At 42.1% G+C, this 23,076-nt stretch overlaps 1 protein-coding gene across 7 annotated transcripts in view; it reads left to right on the plus strand.

Moving 5' to 3' along the window:
• The window catches only part of PHF2 (PHD finger protein 2), a 104,766-nt gene that overhangs the window by 28,564 nt on the left and 53,126 nt on the right, over positions 1-23,076 (plus strand). The window contains exon 1 of one of the 7 annotated variants that reach the window (XM_040568190.1): positions 19,743-19,822. The exons of the other annotated variants lie outside the window; for them this stretch is intronic. Coding sequence (XP_040424124.1) covers positions 19,764-19,822 — 59 coding nt within the window. The 5' untranslated portion in view covers positions 19,743-19,763. Of the gene's footprint in view, positions 1-19,742; positions 19,823-23,076 lie in introns of those variants that run through there. 7 annotated transcript variants of the gene reach the window in all.

The following is a 23,076-nucleotide window of genomic DNA, read 5'->3' on the forward strand; positions in this document are numbered from 1 at the left end:
GCTCTGGGATCAAGCCTTGTTGTTCAGTGTGGTACTCGTTATTTAAGTGTGTGAGTAGATTTGTCTGGCATTGCCATAGCGTGTCACATTTACTGTCAGCTGGGTATCACCAACAGATATATGATCAATGAACTTTTTTTTTCTTTTTGCAGGAATATATTTCTTTGTTTTACGTTATCCTGTGAGGGAGAAAAACCTTGGTTTTTACTGTTTGTAGAACACGTAGCCGTTGGGAAAGATTCATCTGTTATGTTATGCCAGGTCTCATGTTTCTCTCAGTAAATCCAAGTATCATCAACCTCTTCTTACATCACACAACTTACTACAAGTTAAATGAATACCTTTGCAGACCAAGGAGAAACCAGTAGTACAAGTTAGTATTTGAAATGTGTATATTCACGGTTTAATTTTATCAGGTGGAGTAAATCATTGTGTCTCATTATGATGGACACAAAGGGCACTACTACATCTTATACCAGCCCAGTGATTCATCTCAGTGAAATTAGGAAACCCGTGTGTTTTATACCTTTGGATAGTACATATATTACTACAGGGATTTCTTTCTGAAGTTTTTACTTAGTGTTTTACTTAGCGTTCTCTATCACATCTGGCATCTATTATGCTGAGCTGTTTGTCCTCTCTGCTGTATCTAAGGAGATGTACCGTCTCCATGATGGATGTCTTCATCGATGAGACAATGAAGAGCACCGGGTAGGCAGAACAATCACATATTGCTGTACTAATTAATAATTTTTGAGGTAAGTCTGCCATAGTTGCAGAGAAGTGTACGTGAAAGCTATTCAGAGAGCACCACAAGTGTACATGTGTGCATATAAAACCAATTTATCATCTTGAAATAGAAATAAAACATGGTAAATCTGTAATTAGATCATATGAAACTGGATATGAATCTTCAGAAAAGTATATTTGAAATGCTGAAAGCTAATGAGGTTGAGATACAAGAGCAGGTTATGCAAGTGAACTACAGAAATAGTCAAGAGTGGTTTGAGGGTTTCTGTTAATAATTTATTCAAAATTACATTCTTAAATAGCGTTGTTGACGGTTTGAATATAATAGGTTCTTCATAAAAGCAAAAGTGAAAATCGTTCCCTTTCCTTCTGGCCTTCTTGGTATACCACTGGTTCATTGTTGGATTTTCCCATGTGAGCGTTACAGTTGGCTCAGATCATTTGCCATGCAAAATAGAGAATGAAAAACAGTAATGTCAATGTACTATCAGGACTGCTGTGTGTTATAAAGAATGCAAGAATGTATGTATGAATGAAAACGAGACCAGTAACATGTCGATATGTATTTTCAGTGAGATCTTGGTTTGCATAGGCATTATTGTGCTACAATTATTACCTCAGATTAAAAAATAAGTGATAGAAATGGACTTTGCAATTGAAGTAAATCAAACGTGCATTATTAGACATTTTATTTATGCATGTTTCAGTACAGTGTTTATAGTTGTACAAACTCAATGATGTTGCCTGGGGCTTTGTTGCTGTTTAGTTTACTTGTAGCATGTTTATTTGCATTTATCTGTAGTTTAGTTGTATATGTATATCGTGCATCTCCAGCGTGCTCTTTCAGTACATAGGCTTTGGATGTGATATGCAGAGTGATTGGATTCTTGATTTGGTGGGTAGGTGGTTAGAATGAATATGGAAAGGATTTGATCCTTTTATGAAAAGGATTGCACTCCTAGAACAGCAGTCGTCTCTGCATGTTACGGTGCATGACGGCTGCTGGAGAAATTAGCGGTGGTTTGGTCATTCAGAGAGTGGCTGACTTGGTGAGGCGGTTGGCAAAGTGGTGTTCCCTTCTGTGCAATCCTCTCAGTGCACAACTTCTTGTGAAGGTGGTACTCTGATTTCAGAAAACAAAAAGTGTTTTCTGAGTCTTCTGAACAGTTTCTTCAACTGGAGGACAGAGCAGCTGTGATGGTTGTCAGTTGTTTTATTTTAAAGTACTTAGGAAGCCTCAATAACTGAGATACTAAAACATAGGCTGATGGACCTCCCATGTAGACATTAACTCCAGAAGACTGCATACCAGTGTAACTTAACATTAAAAATTACTCATACATTCCTCTATATAAATGAGCCCTCCAACTGGCGTACAGGGTTGTACAGAAAGAGGCAAAGACATCATTTAATCTCTGGGCGGCCTTTCAGAAAACTTAAAAATATCTGATTCAAAGAGATTTGCTCTCTTCAGAGCTTAATTATTTGTAAACTCACATTTATCAATGTAAAAATGCATGTAAATGCAGGTGTGGTCTACTCAGTTTGAAATCCAAGCCAATGTTGTTATCTATGCACAGGGACATTACATAAAATTGTTTTTAGCACTGGGAGAAAGCCCTGTGTCTTCCTGTATTATTGATTCAAGCAGCATGCAGTATTTCTCTTAAACTTTCCATAGAAACTGGAAATTATTCCCCAAAAGAAAAGAGCAAGAAAGATCAGCCTGAGGCAGAGCTTTTTGCTACCGAAAACGTGGGTGTCAAAATCATAGATAAGCATGACAGTTTTTCATAAAGCAAGATTTGTCGGAAAATTTTTAACTGTGCCCAGGGAGCAAATACATATGCACACATGCTTGCAGTCCTGTGCACAGATCCTTCTCTTTGCTTCTTCCTGCTTTTGCATACACGCAGCTCACAATCCAAAATAAGGAAGATGCATTTGTATTTGGTAAACATGCTTTCTGTATACAGCCAGAGTTAAATCATGGCCCTCCGTGTGGCTTGTCTGCACCAGACAGCTATTTGGCAAAGGACGCGTGGCATTGCCGAGGCAAGGAGCAGCCTTGCTGTCGGCTGCAGCTGCTGGCCCGTTCTGAGCCAGCCACACAAAGCTAGAAGGGTTTGTGTGTGTGCAGATGGGACTGGGGATAGCGAATGAAAGAAGTGAAAAGGAAAAAGATAGACAGTGTTTAATGGACCTAAATTGCCACAGCTGACTTCAGCGCAGCCAGGCCACTTTACATTAGCCAAAGGTGTGATCCACATGTATCTCAAATGAAGAAAGTGTTTGGAGAAGAGGAGGAGCGCAAGTTTTTCTGTGAAAGATCATGGATTTGTTTATCAGGCAGTTCTCCTAATCTTTCTGTTAAGGCAGTTCTCTTAGGCTGCAAAACTGCTCTCAGCTAACATCAGAGGGCTGGCAGCATGGAGGTTCACAAGGGAGGGCAACGAGCAATTGAAGCCCAGGTCTCTTGCTTGCTGCTAGAAAGACAGGAATGTAAAATTATTGTTTATAATCCCAACATCTTTGGTTTGCCAAAGTTACATTGTTTTTATAAACAGCTGTGCATTATGGTTCGGTGTTTTGGCTCGAGAGTCTGTTAATGTATATTTTTCAAATTGTATTTTCAGCTATCTGGAGTTTCCCCTTAAATCCATGATGGTCTCTCAATCACTAGGCAGAACTGCTTAGCTGGAGATTTTCCTGCTGTTTACCAAAGCTAGCAAGTTACCTTGAGGTGCCTCGCAGAGTAATAGCAGACACCTTCCAGGCACTGTTGTTGCCCATATCTCAGTAAGGAGCAGTCCCTGCACCTCCTCAGCTGAAGGCAGAAGGCAGCTGACCCGAAGACCAGTGAAACAGGTATCTCCAACAGTGGAGTGCAATATACCTGCTGCTACCATCCACCTGAACCATGCTGTAGTCAAGTTGCCCGACTGAGAAGCAATATTGTCACAGTTAAAGGGAGCTTTGTTGCTCTGAGAACTGTTGCTTTTAAACTGCAAGTTAGAAAATGAAAATTGCTAAGGGATCTACCAAACTGCAGATGTGAGTTTATGACAAGCCAGTGTTACAGATTTTAGTAAGTCATGGATATTGCACGGCTATTTGTACTGTGGTGACAGGACACTGTTGCAGTAACATTTGCAGTAACATTCCTTTTGTAAGAAGAAACAAAAGGAAAAGGTCATGGAAAGACTGCAGTCAATTCGTAAGGTTTTGACATAATGGTTTATTTCCTGATACTTACATTCTTATATTTTAACGTTAATTCCTAGAATCATAGAGAGCAAGAAATAAGGGATAGGTTTTACAAGGTGGTATTTAAACTGTTTTACATTGCAGTGCTGCATTACAGGGGAAAGGAATTAGTTCAGTTGGCTCAGCTGAACACAACTCTCACGTCTCTGTTTCTGCTTTTAGGCCAGTTTTTTTTGTGTCCGTTCTGCCTCAGGTAGCTCGGGGCAACATTGGGCTCTTCCAGGAAGCTCCAGCAGAGAAGATTGGCCTGCTCCAGTCCCTGCAACACTTTCAGGCCAGTACAGCACCTGGCTGTGCCTCAGTTCCCTCTTGTTTTCCTGGCCCAAAGCTGAGCAGGCAGCAGCAGTGTGCCCCTTCTCTCTCCTGAGACAGCTTTTGGGCCACGCAGCTGCCTGTGAGGTGGCGTCCCTATTAGAGATGCTTTTCATCTTTGAATCCTTGGGATGGCAAAGAAAGCCTGAGGGCAAAATCGAGCTCATCGTCTCATACTGGGTGCTGTTGGTGGGACTGTTGCTTTCCAGTTTTCACTCAGACCAAGCTTCCACTGAAGTCACTGAGGTGCTCTGTGGGGCTTTGGTGTGCGTCAGGGCTACATGTCTGGATGCCCATTCTCCTCTTCCACTGTGAGCGTGTGACAAATTATATTGTACTGTGAGATTGTGACCTTGATCTGTGAGGCCTCAGTGCAGTATTGCTGATTTGGGCATTATGGCTTTGGAAAATGTATTTGCAGTTGGTGTGTACCATTTCTAGGTAGGCCACTTAGCAGTGTGATGCTGACAGAAATTCTGATTGTAAAGTAACTAAACTGCTGTGATATGTAATATTTCATTTTTACAACAATTCTGATTTGTTTTGGCTGAAGAACAAAAAGCACTCGCTAACAATAGACACTTTTCTAAAGCAGTTTTGACCTGTACTCACTCAGAAAGTGTCATATTAATGTAAACAAATGAAGGCTAAATTGCAGTGCTTCTTTGTGGAGAACAGTTTGTGCTGGTTTTGGTGCATAGTTGTAATACAAGAATATTTTGACACTATCTTTCATATGGGCTGCATCTCGAAGCTTTTTATGGGGCAATGGTAAATAGCACGGATGACATGTTAAGTGGGGATCGGGAGATGTATTTGTAGCTGAATGAATGGTGATTCCCAAGGAGTTGGTTTAGGATGCAGAGAGAGACAAAGGCTGGTCTGAACTCTTTGTGGAATCACCTCTTGTAGCAGCAGTTTCAAAGTACAAAACATTGATTTCTGTTGTTCTTTATTTTAGTCATATAGTTAGCATTTGGTTTTATGAGAAATATTTAAATATTGTGATACCTGTTCTTGGACAAGGAGTGTCTTTCTGTTCTGTTCACAGAGTGCCTAGTGTAACAGATCCCTGTCCCCTTGTGCTGGCTGTGCAGGAGGGCTAAGTTTGTACAAGCAAAAGTGCTGGGGTACTAATATCACCTCATTTTTTCGATCATAATGCATTTTTTCCATAGACAGTTCCAGGGTGCCCACTGTGGACACAGGGCCACAGAACTGCTCTTGCTATGGCACTGTAATTTCCAGTAACCTACAGGTAGTGCTGAGTGTTGCTGTGGCAGGACACAGAGTGCCCGGTGGTACACAGAGCTGTGCCCTATCAGACTGAAAAGCTGAGAAGCAACTTTTGTTGCGTTCGCTCAACAGCATAGCTGCAGGGAATGGTAGTTTACAAGTACCACTGCAGGCTAGGACTTACCTGGGACATGCTATGATATTGGTTTCTCAAGCTGTTCTTGATGCTGCTGTGAGAGGGAGCAGGTCAGGCTCTTGAACTGAATTCTCAGGGCACAGTGCCTTGAGGTTGCTCTCTGCAGTTCTGTGAGATCCACTGCCACTACTTGCTAGAGCCTCGTCTTGCTGCAGCACTTGAATTTCCTTTTCTGTCCCTTTCCGCATTGTGCAGGGTTTAGCCTATGGTTCCCAACTCGCAGGTGAAAATGAATACATTGCTATTACTGTTTTGTTTATTGTTGCACTTAGGATCTGTTAGAGAAAGTACTTCACTCGATTACTTGCAGCTGGTAAATAACAGGTTGTTTGGATCAGTCCAGCACCTAATTTCATGTAAAAGTTTTGAAGTTGTGTGCAGTTACACAGGGGATTTGTAGCTACCTGAACAGTTGCCTGCAGAGTCTGGTAGCAAGCGGGAAGTCTGAAGGAGAAAAGGGCAAAGGCTAATTTTGTGTGTGAGTCTTTTTGATTTATAATCACTAAAATGACAGAGTTTAAATCCAGAGTGAGCCCCAGGCCCAGTACACAGCTTGCTACTTGTTACTCATGCAAAGCTCTCAATGACTTCAGTGGGAATTTTACTGAGGTAGTAACTCCAGTACTTGCGTTGTTTGTTTTTTAGATCTCAGCCATCAAGAAACTTGGTGTGAGAAGTTATTCTGTTGACAGAGGCTTCTATTATCCAGATCCCGCAGACCAGAGCTTGTTGTTTCATTGGTGGTGGGTGTAGTTTGGTGTCCAACTGAAGAGGAAAGGAATAGCTCAGTATTAGATCCTGATGGGTCAAACCAGATGGTGGGGAAGCCAAAGTGACTTGTAGAGGGCAGGGAACCACTGACAAACAAGCATTTGACTCAAAATAGAGGAGGCAAAATTTTTTCTGTGGTAGATGAAATTTTTATGTGAGGATCACAGGTTTGAAGGCATCGTGCCTGCAAGGTGAATGTGAGGCTATTCCATGCAGTAAACTGATACCCACCACCAAAGCGACATGCTTCTTTAAAGAATGGAAAGCTGCTCTTTTCTTTTGGACAAAGCAAAATGGGTAAACTGATGTTTGAGCCGGATATGACTGCATGAAATGACCTGTCCTTGAAATAGGTCTCTCTTTTCTCTGTACAGAACAGAAGCGCTTCAGATTCCAAGGCAAAATGCTCTACTTCAAGCATTTTTACTCTCTCGGAAGTATTTTCTCACATGACTTCCCATGCTACTTTCTGCCCCGTCATTCCTGGGAGTCGAGTTGTTTTTGCTTGAACTTAGCTTGCATAGCAGCGTGTAGTTTAAAGTCTTGCACTGCAAAGGTCCGTGGCTTCTGGTGATTGTAGGTCACAAATGAGGAGCATGTACTGAAAAGTGGGAATAGCTTTGAGACCCTACAATATGTGTACTATTTATTGTTCAGTCTTGCATCTAGCCTTAACCATGGTTGAGGTCTGTTGTGCTAAATGTTTGAGCAACTGGTAGAAGAAGGTCTGTCCTTAACAGTCCCTATCATTGATAAAATAGAATCAGAATAAGATATTAATGCCATTTTATGAAATTGACTTACTGCATATTAATGCAGAAAGTGGATCCAGATCTCTGGAGTACCTGGCCGTTTTGTTGCAGATGCAGCCATTTTTCTCTTCTGTAGTGTTCTTGTCTACTTCCCGTGTTTCCTAGAAGAGTATCTGAATCACAGCTGTCAGCAAGAACCACTTGGTCAATGTGTAGGAGACAAAGACACAAATGCTTTGGTTTTATATATGTAGAGATGACAAAACTGAGATTCAAATGTGCATAAACAAGTAGGCTGGGCCTATTTAAAAAGAAATTTGTGTTGACACAGGAGACACAACTGGTTCTTCCAGAAATAACCAGAAATATTTCGGTGCTTTCAGAGATTCCAGACTGGGAGAACGTTTCTATCATCTGGGGTGCTTGTGGGCAAGCATTAGGCTCTTTTACCTGAACAGACTGAAATATGTTGCAGGTACACATCAGAATCAAGTTTCTTAAAGCTTTAATCATAGGTCTCATACTGCTTAGTAGCCTTTTCTCTAGGATCTTGACCAGGACTATAAAGACAAATTTAAGTGGAGAAGGCCTGTCCTTGTGTTAAGGTTTTAGAAGCTGATTTGGTGATTGTGAATGCAAGTTTGATTAATAAAAATTGTATTTCACTACCATTTATGTCTGTAGCAAAAAAGAGAAGCTCACTGGGTTCACTGAGAGGGAAAATACATTTGCAGAGATTTCAGACTTTTTACTCTATTACAGGTAGGAGTATGTGTCAACTTTTCATACTGTATTCTCTATATTATATATATTCCTCTGTGTTGCCTAACATAAATTTTATAGATGTGAAAGGTTGCATCTGAGAAAATTTATGGAGAGCAATCTGTTAGGCATTCCTTCTGTTGCTGATCAGCAGGCCTGTTATTTTCAGCTTTAGGTAATACTGACCTATTATTTTGTTGAAAAATTGCTGCTGATATAATGGGGTTTGGATCAGGCCACTTTTGCTTATTTAAAAACTAGTTCAGATTTTCCTCGTTGGTTCCTGTTACATTGCTATTACTATGATTATTGCATCTGTCTCTTGACTGCCTGCTAGTCGCACAGAGAAATTCTATGTGGTCATCTTTGATGTCAGCCATGGGACTGCATGCTGCCAAGCTGGAGAGGAGAATTTTGCAGACGGGACTGTGCATTGCACCTGGGTGTTGAGGGAGTGTGCGTGGAAAGGGAGGCAGAAGGTGTGCAGCCTCTCATCAGCCCTTTGAGAAATCCAGCCTCGAGTTTCAGTCATTGAAAGTATTGTGCTGAGGAAGGATTACAGACTGAAGGATTTATGCTGGTACAGTTGAAGTGCTGCCTGCTGAGCAGTGAGCCTGGCTGAAAGCTTTCTGGCAACACACTTGCACAAATACTACTTTAGATGATATCAAAACACCATTTCTCTGGCTGTTCTGAGATGGGGATAGAAGATGATGTGACTGGAGTAGTCCAACTGTGAGGACTTCAGCAAGATCCTTAGACAAGAGATTGTTCTTAAATACACAGTCATAGCCATACAATACGTGAGCTCCATGGAGACCCTGGCACTAAAAAACTGAATATCCAACAAGCCAGTGTGATGCCTCCTGATCTCTTCCACTCCTGATAACTAGCTTTACTTTTTAATTTTTCTTCAGAGTGCCAAAAACGGTCTGTTCAAGTATGTATTTTGAATACGATATTGCCTTCATATTTTGTAACAGAGAGCATAGGTACTGTCACGCTGAGTCAGCCCAGTGCCTTGGTTGGTATCTGTTTTGCGGTCATTAGCCAACACCTGGTGCATCAGTTGAAGATGTAATAGAAAACTGTATGTGAAGAACAGAAGGCAACCGGAGAAAGGAGTGGAGAGAGAAAGAAAGCAACAGAAAAAAACATGTGTGCATATAAATTCTTTTTTCACACCTGCAGGCTATCATCTTACACCTTAAAGCACAGAGCTTTGCTGCCCTCATCAAAATCTTTTGTTGTGCAGCTCAGATACAATGCAATGCTTTTGAACACTTGTATAATGGTGCAGTCTGCCAACCAGCATGTTTGTCTTTGTAACCTTCCCTGGCTACCAGGTCATAATGAGCACTTCTGGGCTCCCTGCAATTTCCTTATGTCAAAGTAGCCTGTAAAAAATTGAAGTTCTATTACTGTGTATGGCTGGATTCTTTTGTGGACCAATGCCACTTCTTTCAGTTGAGTTACACAAGGAATAAACTGCAAAATAAGGGGATGATCTTGAGAGGCAGGTTATTTTTATATTATTTGTTTAATGTACTTCTCGCCCTTTTGTTTTCAATACACTCTAGCTTTGCAGTTTTCTCCTGAGGTTTTTGTTTAGTTTGTGCTTTTCACCATTGCCTCTTTCTCTGTTGTTTCCCTGTTGGCTTATTTCCCATATGCTTTTGGAAAATCCAGTAGGGCGAAGGGCAGGACAAGAATCAGAACAGCTGTAATCACAGAGAGCTGAGCAGTTTCTCCGCCAAACAGGCTGCATTTGGCAGAGCCCTGCTTCCAGCAATGAATCCTTGGCACACTAACAGGTGCCTCCACAAATGTCCTGTGCTGAGTGCAAATACCGCGTGTGGCATATGGCTGAGGGTTTGAGCCGGGCTGGAATGGCTAGGAGACAAGATGAGAGGGCAACAGTTAAGCAAAGAAACTCAAGAACAAACTTAATAACTACTGTATGAATTAGGGAAAGAAACTGGAATAGTAAGATCAGGATTCTAATCCCAGCTGTTTGGATGTGTCCCTTGATTTCCATTAGCGTGGTCCTATGTGACAGCCTGGTGTGGCTGAGAACAGGATCAGGCTCTGATTATCAAGATGTCACAGGGAGATGATAAATTTTGGATATAAATGGTAATATGTTGGTGTTCAAAAAAACGCACAAGCCATTCTCCCCATGTTGTCTCTGGTAAAGGTGACCTTTTCAAGGTATTGCCTTTGATGTCATTCGGATGACAGACATCGCAGTCAGCTGGAATTGTATGACTAAACATCGGGGTCAGATCTCTGAGCCTTTAATTATTTTAAATTATATGACAGTGAGATGACAGAATTTTGATTTGATATAAAATAACAAGGGGGGGAAGTGTCTCATCTGGCACTTTTCACCCCCACCCCTATTTAGAAACCTTTTCAGCCTAAATTTATTTCTGGTTGGTATCTTCTTGTGAGAGTGTTGTCTTTCAGCAGTAGGAATTGGAAGAACTGGATTTGCTGCTTAACTGTGCCACGGATTTTCTGCATGACCTGCAGCAAATCGCTTTATTACCCTTACCTTGATTCCTTGTCTGGGAGAAGGGGCTAATGTCAGCTCCGAACCCCACCGAGAGGATAATGGATGGGTGACAGTAGGGCATCTAAGTGGGAGCAGTTATTCCCTGATCACAGTAAGGTGTAGCCTCCTTCCTTGGTGCATTGTTGAATTGTCCACACAGGACAACAGAAAAAATGCTCTAGGAATGGATTTGGCCCTTGGCTTGAAGTTATAACATCCCTGGTGTCCTTTCTTCTGCCTTGGCTGATACCTTCTTAAGTGTGTGACTGTGTCCTCAATGAGCCTCTGCTCCTAGTGAAATGAAATAAACTGTAGCTGCTGTAACCTGAGCAACTTATCAAAGTTGTGACATTACATGTTGATTGGTGATTGTCCCCCTGTACTCGGCTCTGGTGAGGCCGCACCTCGAGTACTGTGTTCAGTTTTGGGGCCCTCGCTACAAGAAGGACATGGAGGTGCTCGAGAGAGTCCAGAGAAGGGCGACAAGGCTGGTGTGGGGTCTGGAGAACAAGTCTTACGAGGAGCGGCTGAGGGAGCTGGGGTTGTTTAGCCTGGAGAAGAGGAGGCTCAGGGAAGACCTCATCTCTCTCTATAGGTACCTTAAAGGAGGCTGTAGAGAGGTGGGGGTTGGTCTATTCTCCCACGTGCCTGGAGACAGGACGAGGGGGAATGGGCTCAAGTTGCGCCAGGGGAGGTTTAGGTTGGATATTAGGAAGAACTTCTTTACCGAAAGGGTTGTTAGGCATTGGAATGGGCTGCCCAGGGAAGTGGTTGAGTCGCCATCCCTGGAGGTCTTTAAAAGACGTTTAGATGTAGTCCTTAGTGATATGGTTTAGTGGAGGTCTTGTTAGTGTTAGGTCAGAGGTTGGACTAGATGATCTTGGAGGTCTCTTCCAACCTAGATGATTCTGTGATTCTGATTCTATGTTGCTTCCTAGAATCACAACTGTCTTAGTTATCTGCAGCTCACTATTTTGTTTGTTTTCCTTGCTTTTTTTTTTTGTAATGGCTATTGGTGGCAAAAAATACACAGTAAACTCCATGTTCTCACTTAAGTATTGATACAATAGGTAGTGAAAGACGTCATACCACAGAGCATATGAAAAAATGTCAACTGGAAAAAGCCACTCTGTGGTGTATTGCCTTGGTCTGCTCTTTGCCTTAGTGGGATGAGGTTGTTGAAAAATGCTCATTTTAAACTAAACAGTAAGCCTCCTTCAAATTATATCTTAATAAAAAAGAGAACATCTTGGATAGTCTTTGATTTAGATGCACTGCATTTTAAATGTGTTCTAATTATAGTGCTCATCGCTTAACATTAATTTAATGAACATCCTCATTTATAAGGACAAGGTTGGCAAATAGGAATTAATGCCATTAAAACCCACAAGCCTCCCAAAGGAAAAAAATCAAAAGATCTATGAAGAAAACATAACCTTATTATTTATAACAAGGCAAAACACAAAATCACCGTCCATAAGTTTTTTGTAATTGGCTCAGGGGCCCTTAGCACATGCAGTTTCGGAGGCGGCGATGCAGTGCTGCCAGCAGCCCGTGACACAAGCCGGTGCTCCCAGCCCAGCAGTTCACCGGCAGGTGTCTGCACACAGGAGCCGCCGTCACGGTGGGCACTGTCTGGTGGCCTCACTGCAGCAACAAGTGCAACATGGAGGCTGAGCACCCAAGGTGCTTCTGGTAGGTCGAGATGTGCTCTTCTTGTGGACAAAAGCTTTTAACCTTGAGGTCTGTCAATCTGGTGCCTTGTCAGAGCACTACAACTATCAAATCAAATTACCATGTGTTTCCTTTGCCCACACAAGATACCCGATTTGTGGCTTCTCTGAATTATGTTCCCCTACTCCCAAAGATATCTTGGGATCCCTTAAGAGCCTGTCAGAGCCTGAGTGGGATTTTGTTGGCAATGCAGTGCAGGCCAGGGGCTGTTCTTGCTGCTCCATGCTGGAGGCTGCTGTAGAGCTGTAATTGCTGAAGCACAACTTGTTTTGTGGAACTCAGGTTGAAGTTCCAGACTTGCAGGTGGGCCCTTGGCATTGTTTTGGTTTCAGTTGTACAGATCAACACCAGGACTCTTCTAATCAGCTCCAGAAATGATCACAATGGTTCATCAAGGCCCAAAGATAATGACTGAAGGAAAGCATCATTGTTTTCTTGATGGATCTGGAAAAGTGGTTATAATGCATATTTTTGCTTTTTTTCATTTAGTTGCATGCTGATATCTGAACTGTTTTATCTGAAGAAACAGAAGTGGTCAGATTTTCTCCCAAGGCATTAACTTCAACATACATGGAAGCTGGGTGCTCCACTTACTCCTGAAGAACCTTTTTCATCCTGAACTGTTTTGGTGAAGTTACAGGGATTCAAGTGATGGCAATGACAGTTACATGTGAGCCAAAGATGCGTAAGGGTAGGTTTTGTTAACAGAAGGGTAGCGTAGGCCTATATGAACCCCTGCTCCTCTCACACACTGTTGCCAGAGGCTTAGGGTGCGATGTGTATCACAGCCAGCTCATCATACAGGCCTTAATGGGGTGTGGTTGGACACCACAGTGGCTGTGCTTTACATCTAGTCCATCTTGACTAAATTACTGTAAGATTATTTTTCTTCATAAGCATGATGATGATCTGCAATATTTAGCCCCTTCTTCAGTATTTAGTGAGGAGAATTTTGATCTAGTGACTTTGATTTTAGTGAGGAGAATTTTTTTTTTATTAGCCAAATCCCACTGTACAATTATTTAAGGGGTGGGGGACCACAGTTGAGCTCTAAACAAAGACATAAGCCTTGCTTCTGGGGGAGTTATGCCCTACAGAAATGCTTCTCAGTAGAAAAATGCTGAAATTTTAGGCCCAGATGGTGCAAAATTTTCCTACAAAAATGCATTTCAACTTCTGTTTGAAATCAGTGATTAGTACCTGCTGAAGGACTGCTTGACTTTGGGGTGGAGTTTATCAATAACTGATACATCTGATGCTTTATTCTTAGGTCTCATCTGTCTTCCACTTTTACTGTGGCAGTAGTGTCAATCTTTCCCCTGGATTGGAGCTGGCTACCTGTCTTGCTGCTGCTATGTTGGAAACTGTATACTCAGCCAACCACGTGGTCAGTTCAAATTCCTTAACTTTATACAGTTACGGTATCTGTATAAATTTAAGGTGTGGGTCTAAATTTCCATCTCTTTCTGAAATGCAGAAACATAGATCTTAATTCACCAAAAGTCCAAGCTGGAGGCAACTTCTCCAAGCATTGCCATCACCTCCTAGGTTTGTCAGGCAATGCACAGCTGTAGAGGCAGTTACAGCAGGAGAACAGAATTGCAGAGCTTTTCCCTCCTGCATGGCTTTTGGGTGGTTTTCAGCAGTTCTGCATCTACAGCACCAGCTTCTTCTCCCAGGTAGCTCCTGTGAGCATGAGCATTTTGTGGCATTTTTTCATACAGAATTTGTTTTCAGTTAGAAAGAAGCTTGATAACATACATGATCATCAAGTTTAGTTTTTTTAAAATGTTTATGGCTAAACCGATTTTAAACTAGGTCCAACTGACAGAACTGGGATAGCACAGCACAGCTGCTTCTTTGTTCTGAGTTTGCTGTCAGTGAGGAGGTAGGAGCCTGCCCTACTATTATGCTGTGGTGTTACAGTGGATGTGGTTGCATATGCCGCAGACAGTTACTCAAGGACAACTCAAGCGTTATTTTTTTTCCCTGCTGTGACATCGCTGAGGACATTTTGTTGACTTTCAGGGTTTCCCTGCTCTTGTCCTCTCTGTCTGTAGCCAATTCAGCCGCCTCTTCCTCTTGCCTCCCCTCGTCTTGGCACTCACAGTTCTCTGCCCTTTGCTGTCTTGGTCCTATGATGCTCATGACCCCAGTGTGCGTAGCAGAGGGGCACCTCAGAGCATGGGGCCAGGAGCCCTTTCTCACAGAGAGAATCTGCCCCTGTTGCATTGCTTCCCTCCCTGGCATTTTTAAACATGATGGAGTATTTTTGGTTTGTTTGCTTTTCTGTGTCTTGGGTTACAGACCGGCTCCTATAAAGATGGCGAAAAACTCTCCATTTCCAATGACAGACATCCTTAGGGATTAGGTTATATTTTAAATCCTCTGGTTTTGTGTTTTTGTTATTTTTTTTCCCCCTCTCCTTCTCTACAGACAAAATGGCAAAAGTCTTCATGTGTGTTTGGGTTTATCTTTGCCTCTGATGAAAGGACATACCTTCTCTGCTCATCCTGGCTGAAGTACAAGCTCATCAGAGATGATGAGTGATTATGTTACTAATATTTACCATCTTACTAAAAAAAAGAGAGGTTAATCAATTAATTGTGTATCTTTTGCCTCTAAGTCTTGTCAGCAGTTCAACTCGGTAAACATTGGAGTGAATATGAGTTGGAACTGTCCCTAGATGAGTCAAAGTAAACAGTTTTAATGTCTGTCATCTAAATATATAAACTTGGACTTTTACATTGTTTTCAAATATTGTAGCTTCTGAGCATCTCCCAAATAAAGTCAATAGTAATTCTCTGGTGGACTTCAAAGAGTTTATTTAGGGTCAAAACCATATTTACAGGAAAAATGTTGTGTCTTTCTTGTGTAGGTTTATGTCTATATAGATGTGTCTGTGTCTTAGTTGGTGGAGAGATACAGAAGTGATTTAGGTGTGTTTGTGTGTGTGTGTGTTCTGAAGGGACAGGTTCCCTTCCCTTAGATTTCACAAATCCTGCCGTTGACTTCAGACAATCCAAGTTTATAACATTTTATTCTGGAAACTTAAAGTGCCTTATAGTGAATTCAAAAATGAAAAAAATAAAGTGTTGCAACTCAGTCAGGAGCTAAACTCAATGGGAGAGTTGTTTCAAATATTAATATGGCAGAAAGGACTGTAAGACAGAGCTTCAGGAAAACCTGAAAAACTTCCTGAAACCCAGAAAAAAGATATATGATGGAGAATAAAACATCCAGTGATGAGAAGACTTGGGCTAGATCTGTGTATATTTGAAAAACAGCCTACTGATTGCTAGCATGCTTTTCAATTGTCTCGGTACAGGTGTTCTTCCCTTTTTTTATTTCATTATTCATATTTAGGTTTCTCTCTATTAATAAGACATAAGCAGATCTAAATTGAGCTCCTACATGCATAGAAGAGGATGGATTCTAAGAGCAGAAGTTGACTCAGATGATTAGTTTTGTGTGTGCGAATTTATGTTTTGCCAGGCATTTTAACTCCTTTTTGGTGACTGAAAATGTATTGTTTCTATGGTACCAAGACACTGGTGTCAGCCTCCAGAAAATAGAGCACAATAGGAAATGTACATCTCAGAGTCTTAATATGAATAACTAGTTATGTTACTAGATGAGGAAACAGGTACAGAAAGGATATTTCACAGATTGTTTATGTTAGTATTTCGTTTTCTACATGGGCTTCCTGTTTTCATTTTTAAAATTTACATGTTTTGCTTAAAGCAAGAGTGAGAGAGAGATTATATCTCTGCTCGTCTCATGACCTAGTTATTGTTGCTTCAGAAAAAAAAGGCAGGATTGTGTCTCTGCTTCTTAGCTTCTTGTGGAGCACAAAACTAAAAGACTGGTCAGGTATTCAGTGGCAGGGAACAACAGCAAAGGCTAGGACTCTGTTCCTTGCTACCTACTCCTAATTTCAAAGCCCGTTGCACAGAAAAATTTATCTGAATCAAAACTGAGGTAGGCCTTAAGAGTCAGCATGGGCTGTGTAGTAAAATGATTTATTGGTGAATTTCTTGCCTCTTTTTCAGATAATGTTTTGAAAATTAAAGCATTAATTAGTGACCAGTAGCACGTTGAAATGAGCAGAGATACCTGTGACAAGACTTAGAGCTTTACATTCGATAAATGGCTTTTCCTGCTGCTCGTGATAAAGATTTCTGTTTCTGTGGAAGGACATCCACAGTGTATATATTGCTGCCTTAAATTCAGTGAACATCTGTCCTATTTTTTTTTTCCTGAAGAAAAGCTGGGGTTTTTGGGTCCTATGAGGAGAGGAGCAGGTTTAGCCTTTGGAAATGTAGGAACTTACCCATGTCTCAAAGAGTACAAGCTTTTCTGATCGTAGCCCCTCAGGACTGACTTCAGTCCATGTATGTAGTCTACTCTGACGTGCAAGCTCTCCAGACGTTTTAAGTTGCTCAGTTTGAGTACTGGTGTGAGTAGCAGGGGCCTAGAGCTCTGCGTAGGCGTGTGGGGCCTAGGGTGGTTGGCAGCGCTTGTGTGGCCTGCAGTGCTGTAGGAACTTCACTGGGCCTACCTGCAGTGGAGTCATAGCCTCCGTTATTGTCAAGGCTGCAAAACCTGAACTGACCCCTTTTCAGTGAATACCTAATGATTCTTCGAGTTCCCTAATTTCCAGAATAACTTCAAAGTCTGGCAGTTTTTGAAAAGTTACATTGAAAACCTTCAATATTCAAAGTTATTCAGTTAAAAGTATCCTGGTTAGTTTGACCCAACTGTGACAGATGAGAAAAGAATGTGAACTGATTTATTAATAATTACTTTTAATAATGGTATGAATAAATGAGAAGAAGTTATTGGGTTATCATAATTTTTCAACAGCTGTACTAATTTAGCTTCAGAGAAGGCTGTGGAAGAGTCACTCAGAACACCCTGGCATGTCCCAGTGCCCCCTTGAAAAATAAGAGGCAAACTGATTAAAGGACCCTTCTCTCAGGTCATGATTTGTCAGCTGAGGACTTCAAGACCAAAAGAACTTCAAAGTCACTGAAACACCTGAAGAGCAGAAAGGAGGTGACTTTCAAGTTACCTAGGGAGAAAGCTTGGAGACTCATGGTCTGACCAATCTAGGGTAGGAACAGTTAGGAGAAACAGGCATGCAGTCAGTTTTGAGAGAAGCTTATTTTAAACAAATACTTTATTTACTTTATTTAAAGTACTTTAAATAAGTACTTGCTTTCAGGAGATTATTTGGCCACTGCTTACAGTTTGTTTGGAGGGAACAGAATTGCGGGTCTGAGCTTGCATGATGCTAGCTGAGTTAATTACGGCTTGTAGGGCACTGCTGCCAAAGCACCAGGCCTGAGCATGGCACCAAGTGCTGCTGCTTAAAGATACTTGTGCTAGCTTGGGTACTAGAAGTGGGGTGGTTGTAGACTGCAGAAGTGCCAGGTGCAGTTTTACTGAAGAGATAAGCAGGCTGTGGTTTCCCCCTTTGCTTCTGGCCAGGACGTGCACTCTTGCCTCACGGTGCAGTAACAGCCATCTGGCTGTTCCACCACAGCCTGAGCATTGGGGCAGGCGCTGGCCCTGAGTGCAGGTTCCCCTGTGCAACCAGTCCTATAGGGGAGGTTATATTCCTGTGCAGAGCATTTGCTAGTGGAGCGATGTTGTTCTAGCACTTGAACAAGCTGCATTGTGTCCTATAAATGTACCCCAAGAGAGTAATTGGATTCCTGCCCCTACAGAGAAGCAAGAATTGAAACTCTTGTCTTGAAATTCATTGTTCACAGAGGAAGTCAGGAAGGCCTCAGGTAACTTCACCTGGTAACTGCATCACAAAGACACTGCAGGTCATGAAGTCTGTGTATGTGGATGTATATGAATCATGATTGCATGAAGATAAATCTTAGGTGTAGGCTAATGTCTTAGATTTGGGTTGTGCAAAGCCTCTAGTCTACAAGTTGAACATGCCTTTTCTGGGGACAGCCTCTGACATAAGTGTAAAATCTTCTTTTTCTGTGAGCCTTTCTGGCACTAAACACATTGTGTAAAGATTTGTGGTTCCTAAGCACAATGGGAGTTTAAATACAGAACCAGAAAGATCAAATTCTTATGCAAGTTGATGTTTGTAAAATACTCTCTCAGCTCTTTCTGGAAGCCTTCATGATAACCGGGTGAGAACAGTGATGTTGGCTGGCTCCTGCAATGAGAAGGAATTTGGCATGCAAAGGAGAAATAGCAAGGCGAGAAGGAAGGTGGGGACTGCGTGTTGACCTGTGTTCAAATCCCAAACAGCTGCTGCAATAAAGAAGCAATCTTAGCTGCACCAGAAAGAACACTTAGAAATAAAACGAATACAGCAAAGATCTGAACTTCAAGTCTGGTTGGTTTGTTAAGGGAGAATAGTGTGTCAAACACAAATGTGACAGACTGTTGATAATTACTAAGAATTCATCTGGACAGGTAAATTTTATTCTCTAACTGTAATAGAGTCATGTTGCTACCACTGAATATCCAGACTGAGTAGCTGAGGGCATATTTACACTGGTAGGTTCAAAAAGCAAGCGCCGCTTAACTATGTTTGTGCCTTAACAAATGTGCCAGTATTGTTGGAATCACTGATGGTTCTTTTAATATAAAACAGATTTTTTGCATTGCCCCTGCTTTCTTAGAAGATTGGCCAAACCTAACTGTTACCTTTTTTAGTTTCTCTAGGTGTCAGGGAAAAAAGGTCTTATAATTCAGCATGTTCCAGGGACCCCCTTGAAATCATTCTGTTTTTAACAGATTTTTTGATCAAAAAAACATAAGTATCTGATGTCAGTAGATGCTTGTTCTGTGAAGGACATCAGGAGAATGTACAGGACTCCACAGACTGGCAAAGGTTGGGAAACCACTTTTAAATAATTTTGTTAGCTAAAAATTGTATTGAGAGATAAAAAGATGTTTTTGTAACAGATCACAGGGACCCCAGTCTTCTTTCTGTCTATTAGATATGTAAAGATCGTTATTCTCTGTGTTACTCTGACTGGGAGAACTGTATATTTGTTAAGAAAGGAAAATTAAATTAGTCTTTTGTTTGATACATTATTGAGAACTTTTGTTCCTTGATATGAATTAGATAATGCAGCCTGGTTCTGTGGCATCGGGGCATTCCCCTGTGATGGCTTAATTCTCAGCTGAGCAATTAGTGCAATTTCTCAGTCCTTTGTGCCCCAAGAGCAGCCCAGAAATGCTAGAACAGGATCCAGAATATGGCTTACAGTTTAAATACAAATGCACAAGGAACGAAAAGAAAAAAATGAAGCCAAACCTGTGGTGCTTTATGAGGTGTCTTGGCTCTTGACCCAGGTAATTGTTACTTGTGGAGCAGTGCCCACGTCCAGGGAGCAGTGCTGGTGGGGTGATGTTGGAAAACACATCAGCTGAGGACCTCATTATGGTCAGAACAGATCCCTCCTATTTCACTCCATCCTTAACTACGTGTTTTAGAGGAAGGTGAGCTGCTTGTGAAAAGAGAACTGATATTTTAAAAGGCTTTTTAAAAATAGCTAGAGAGACTGGAGTCGTCTCTCTCGCGTGAAATGGAGATGTTTGAAGGATTGTTTTGTGCTGCAGTCAGGCATTTGCTGGGAAGCTTGCATGAGGCAAAACTGTAGAAACTATTTTTAGAACATGAAATGGAGAAAAATGCCCCCAGGTTGGGAACTACCGGGCTTCCTTCCCCGACTGCAGCTCTGTGGCGTGATCTGCTGCCAAGAACCAGGCAAGGGCTTCACACAGTGAGTCCCGTGCTGGCGGGCAGCCCTGGGCCCTCTGGCACCCTTGTCCTCCCGTGGTGGTCCTTGCTGCGGTGCCCAGGCCTTCGCTCACTGCCTGCTTTGGGGTCTGCGGGGTTCATCTGGCTTTCCTCTCTGCTGGTAAATGCAGAGGGTGGCTGTTTAGAGCCTGAGAGGTGCCAGGAGTGAGGCTGAGAGCTGAGGGGTTGTTTTTCACATGGTCAGCTGGCTGGATTGCAGGACTCACTATGTCTCCACATAGGTGGGACAGCAGTTTAGTAAGAATCGAACACTTCGCTCGTTTCACTCACTGATAATTATATGTATCGGCTAACATACAGATCAGAGGCTTCTGAGTGCAAATACCGCAGCTGAAAATCAGACCTAAGCTTCAAAGTGGCTTTTAAAAATTATACCTCTTATCTCAGTGTCACTCAGGTGCTTGCTTCAAGACAACTCCCCCCTCCCCCCCTTTTTTTTTTTTGGTATTAATTTTTACTGCCCCTTTTGGGGAGAAAACTATAGAATTTCTTCTATGTTCCTTCCTATGGTAAAATAGTGGTATAGCATGTTGTTCATTTTAAGGACTCATTTTCTTACCATAAATTTAAAAGAATCTTATGGTATTTTCAATGTAGGAAGAGGCTGAAAATGGGTTTTCTGTGTGTGAGCCACTGGAGTAGTTTTAACATTTTGTATCTATGAATAGCATCAATGCAACCATGTAAAAATAGTAACTCCCTGGGAGTGAACTAAACTTTTGTTTCCTTTGTAATGTCTTGAGATTACAGAGATCACTGGGGACTTCAGTGAGTGGATCAGATATAAAGCGTTCAAAAAAAAAAAAAAAAACACAGGAAGTCTTTTTCCACAACAAGTAACCTGCTAACAAAAATAGTGACTGAGGGCAGATTATCATTAACAGCATTCAGTGTAATAGAGATGAAACTATTACACCTTAGGGAAACGTATGCTATAATAGTCTCAGTTACTAAATATGATTTGTTTCTGGTGTTTTTAAACTTGTTTTATGACTCAGGCATGAACTATCTGGATATTGTTGATTGCATAAAATCGGTGATTCTCTAAACGTAATTTAAGTTCTCAATGTCTGTTTTGTTCCTGTACCTACTTTTATTTTAACTTTCCTTGCAATTTCGGGTGCTCCTTCTGGAAAATTGCTTTTAAAACTCCAGTTGTTATTTTTCCTCTCCAGAGAGCTCAGTGTGGGTTGTGTCTTCAGCTAACCGATCAGAGCAGCAAGCCCCTATTTCAAGCAGCTGAGTATTTTGCATCACTGGGGTTTGAGACATTTATGTTTAGACTTCTGCAGCTCTGTCTCTGTGATAAACATGTAGATGTAATGTATACTTTAATGCCTGTGTGCTGCAGAGATGGTCTTCACCCCAGAAATAGGGAAGATTTTTCTCGTAATTAAGGCGGTGCTGAGCACCTGCAGTGGCCAGTAACATTCATGAAGTCCCTCAGCCATTTGCAATTAAAAAAAAAAATACTCTGCAGCTGGCTTAGTTGGCTGTAACGTTTGTTTTTCAGGGAGGTCCTGATTTCACTCACTTTTACAAATAGTTTTGTAGAGGTCAAGTAATTCACGCTTTCTGCCAAAGGCTTTATTCTCTGCTGCATACCACAACTGCAAACAAGTTTGAAACAAATCACAAAATGTAGTTCAGCCAACCAAAGAGCAAAGTTTCTCCAGGACAGCAAAACTCGTGCAACTGGCTGAGGTGTAGGGATGTAGAAGTGGTGAGAGCAGCTCCTTGCTGTAATTCAATCCTGTTTGCATTTCTGACCGGGACTGTAACAGATTTAGTCCGTTCCTCTTTTTAAAACGAAAGGACACCTACTTCATAAACAAGCAGCTAACTTCCAGTACAATTGCAAACATCAGAAAGAGCAGGTAGCACCCCTCCTCCTAAAACAATTTCCAAATAATAAAGTGTAAATGGAGGCACGTCCCACTGCCGTGCCCCTAAAAGAGCATTTCCCTCTCTGTGTTCTTGGAGGGACTGTAGGACCAGAGTTTTCAAACAGGAGGAGAAGCACGTTTTAGGAGAAAGGAGAGCATTACTTGCAGCCCTGATTTCAGCAGAGGGGTGCAGTTTGACGTGAGTCTAAGAGGCTGGCTCGGGGCCGTGCTGGGGTGCTGGCCTGCCATCCCAGCCAGCCCTTGTGCCCGAAGCCCTTCTGGGCAAGGGGCTCAGCATGGCACGCTGCCTTTGCTGTCTGTGCACACTTCTAACAGCACGCAGCCAGGAGGAAGCAGCAGCAGTGCTTGTGTTGTGCCTATTTGCTGGAATAAAACCATTTATAAGGCTTGCTGTAGGCAAAAGCTGGTTTTAATGTCATGCCTCCAGTCCCCAAGTGCTTGAATAGTTTTGTGGCTGTAACGGGCACAGCAGCTACTCAGAAGTGTGGGTGTGGTTTGAGTGACTGGAATACGTGCCCTGTGTTAGCACGGTATTCCTGGTGTGTGCTGCATGTACTCGTTTGTAGCCTGGTGGCAATATTTGTTTGGACATTCCCCTGCTAAAGCCCAGTCTAAAGTTGCTTGTACATGGTTTGCATTCCCTTTGACTCTAAAATAAAGAAGAGACAGCCTCTGCTGGCTATAGTACCTGTACCTTACCCATTTTTTTTTGTTGTTATTGTTCTTTTTTCCTCCAAACTCTTCAGTTTGAAGGAACATTGACAAAACAGAAAACATTGCAGAACAGAAAATAACTGCCTTTGGGTTTTCTATAAGCTGGAGGAGGTTAATTCTTCCAGCTTCAAATGCACAGCCTGTTTGCTTTGAAGCTGACTTCATTGCCAGGAGGTTAGAGGACACATACAGGGGCGAGGCAGCGCTCGTGCAGCACTCTGCCAGGTGGGGCCAGGGGCAGACGAGGGGCTCCAGTCCCTGCGCAGCCAACAGTGCCGCAGCCTTCGCTCTGTGGTGGTGCTCCCCAAATA

This window comes from Cygnus olor, chromosome 10 (assembly GCF_009769625.2).
Source record: "Cygnus olor isolate bCygOlo1 chromosome 10, bCygOlo1.pri.v2, whole genome shotgun sequence".
Taxonomy (NCBI): domain Eukaryota; kingdom Metazoa; phylum Chordata; class Aves; order Anseriformes; family Anatidae; genus Cygnus; species Cygnus olor.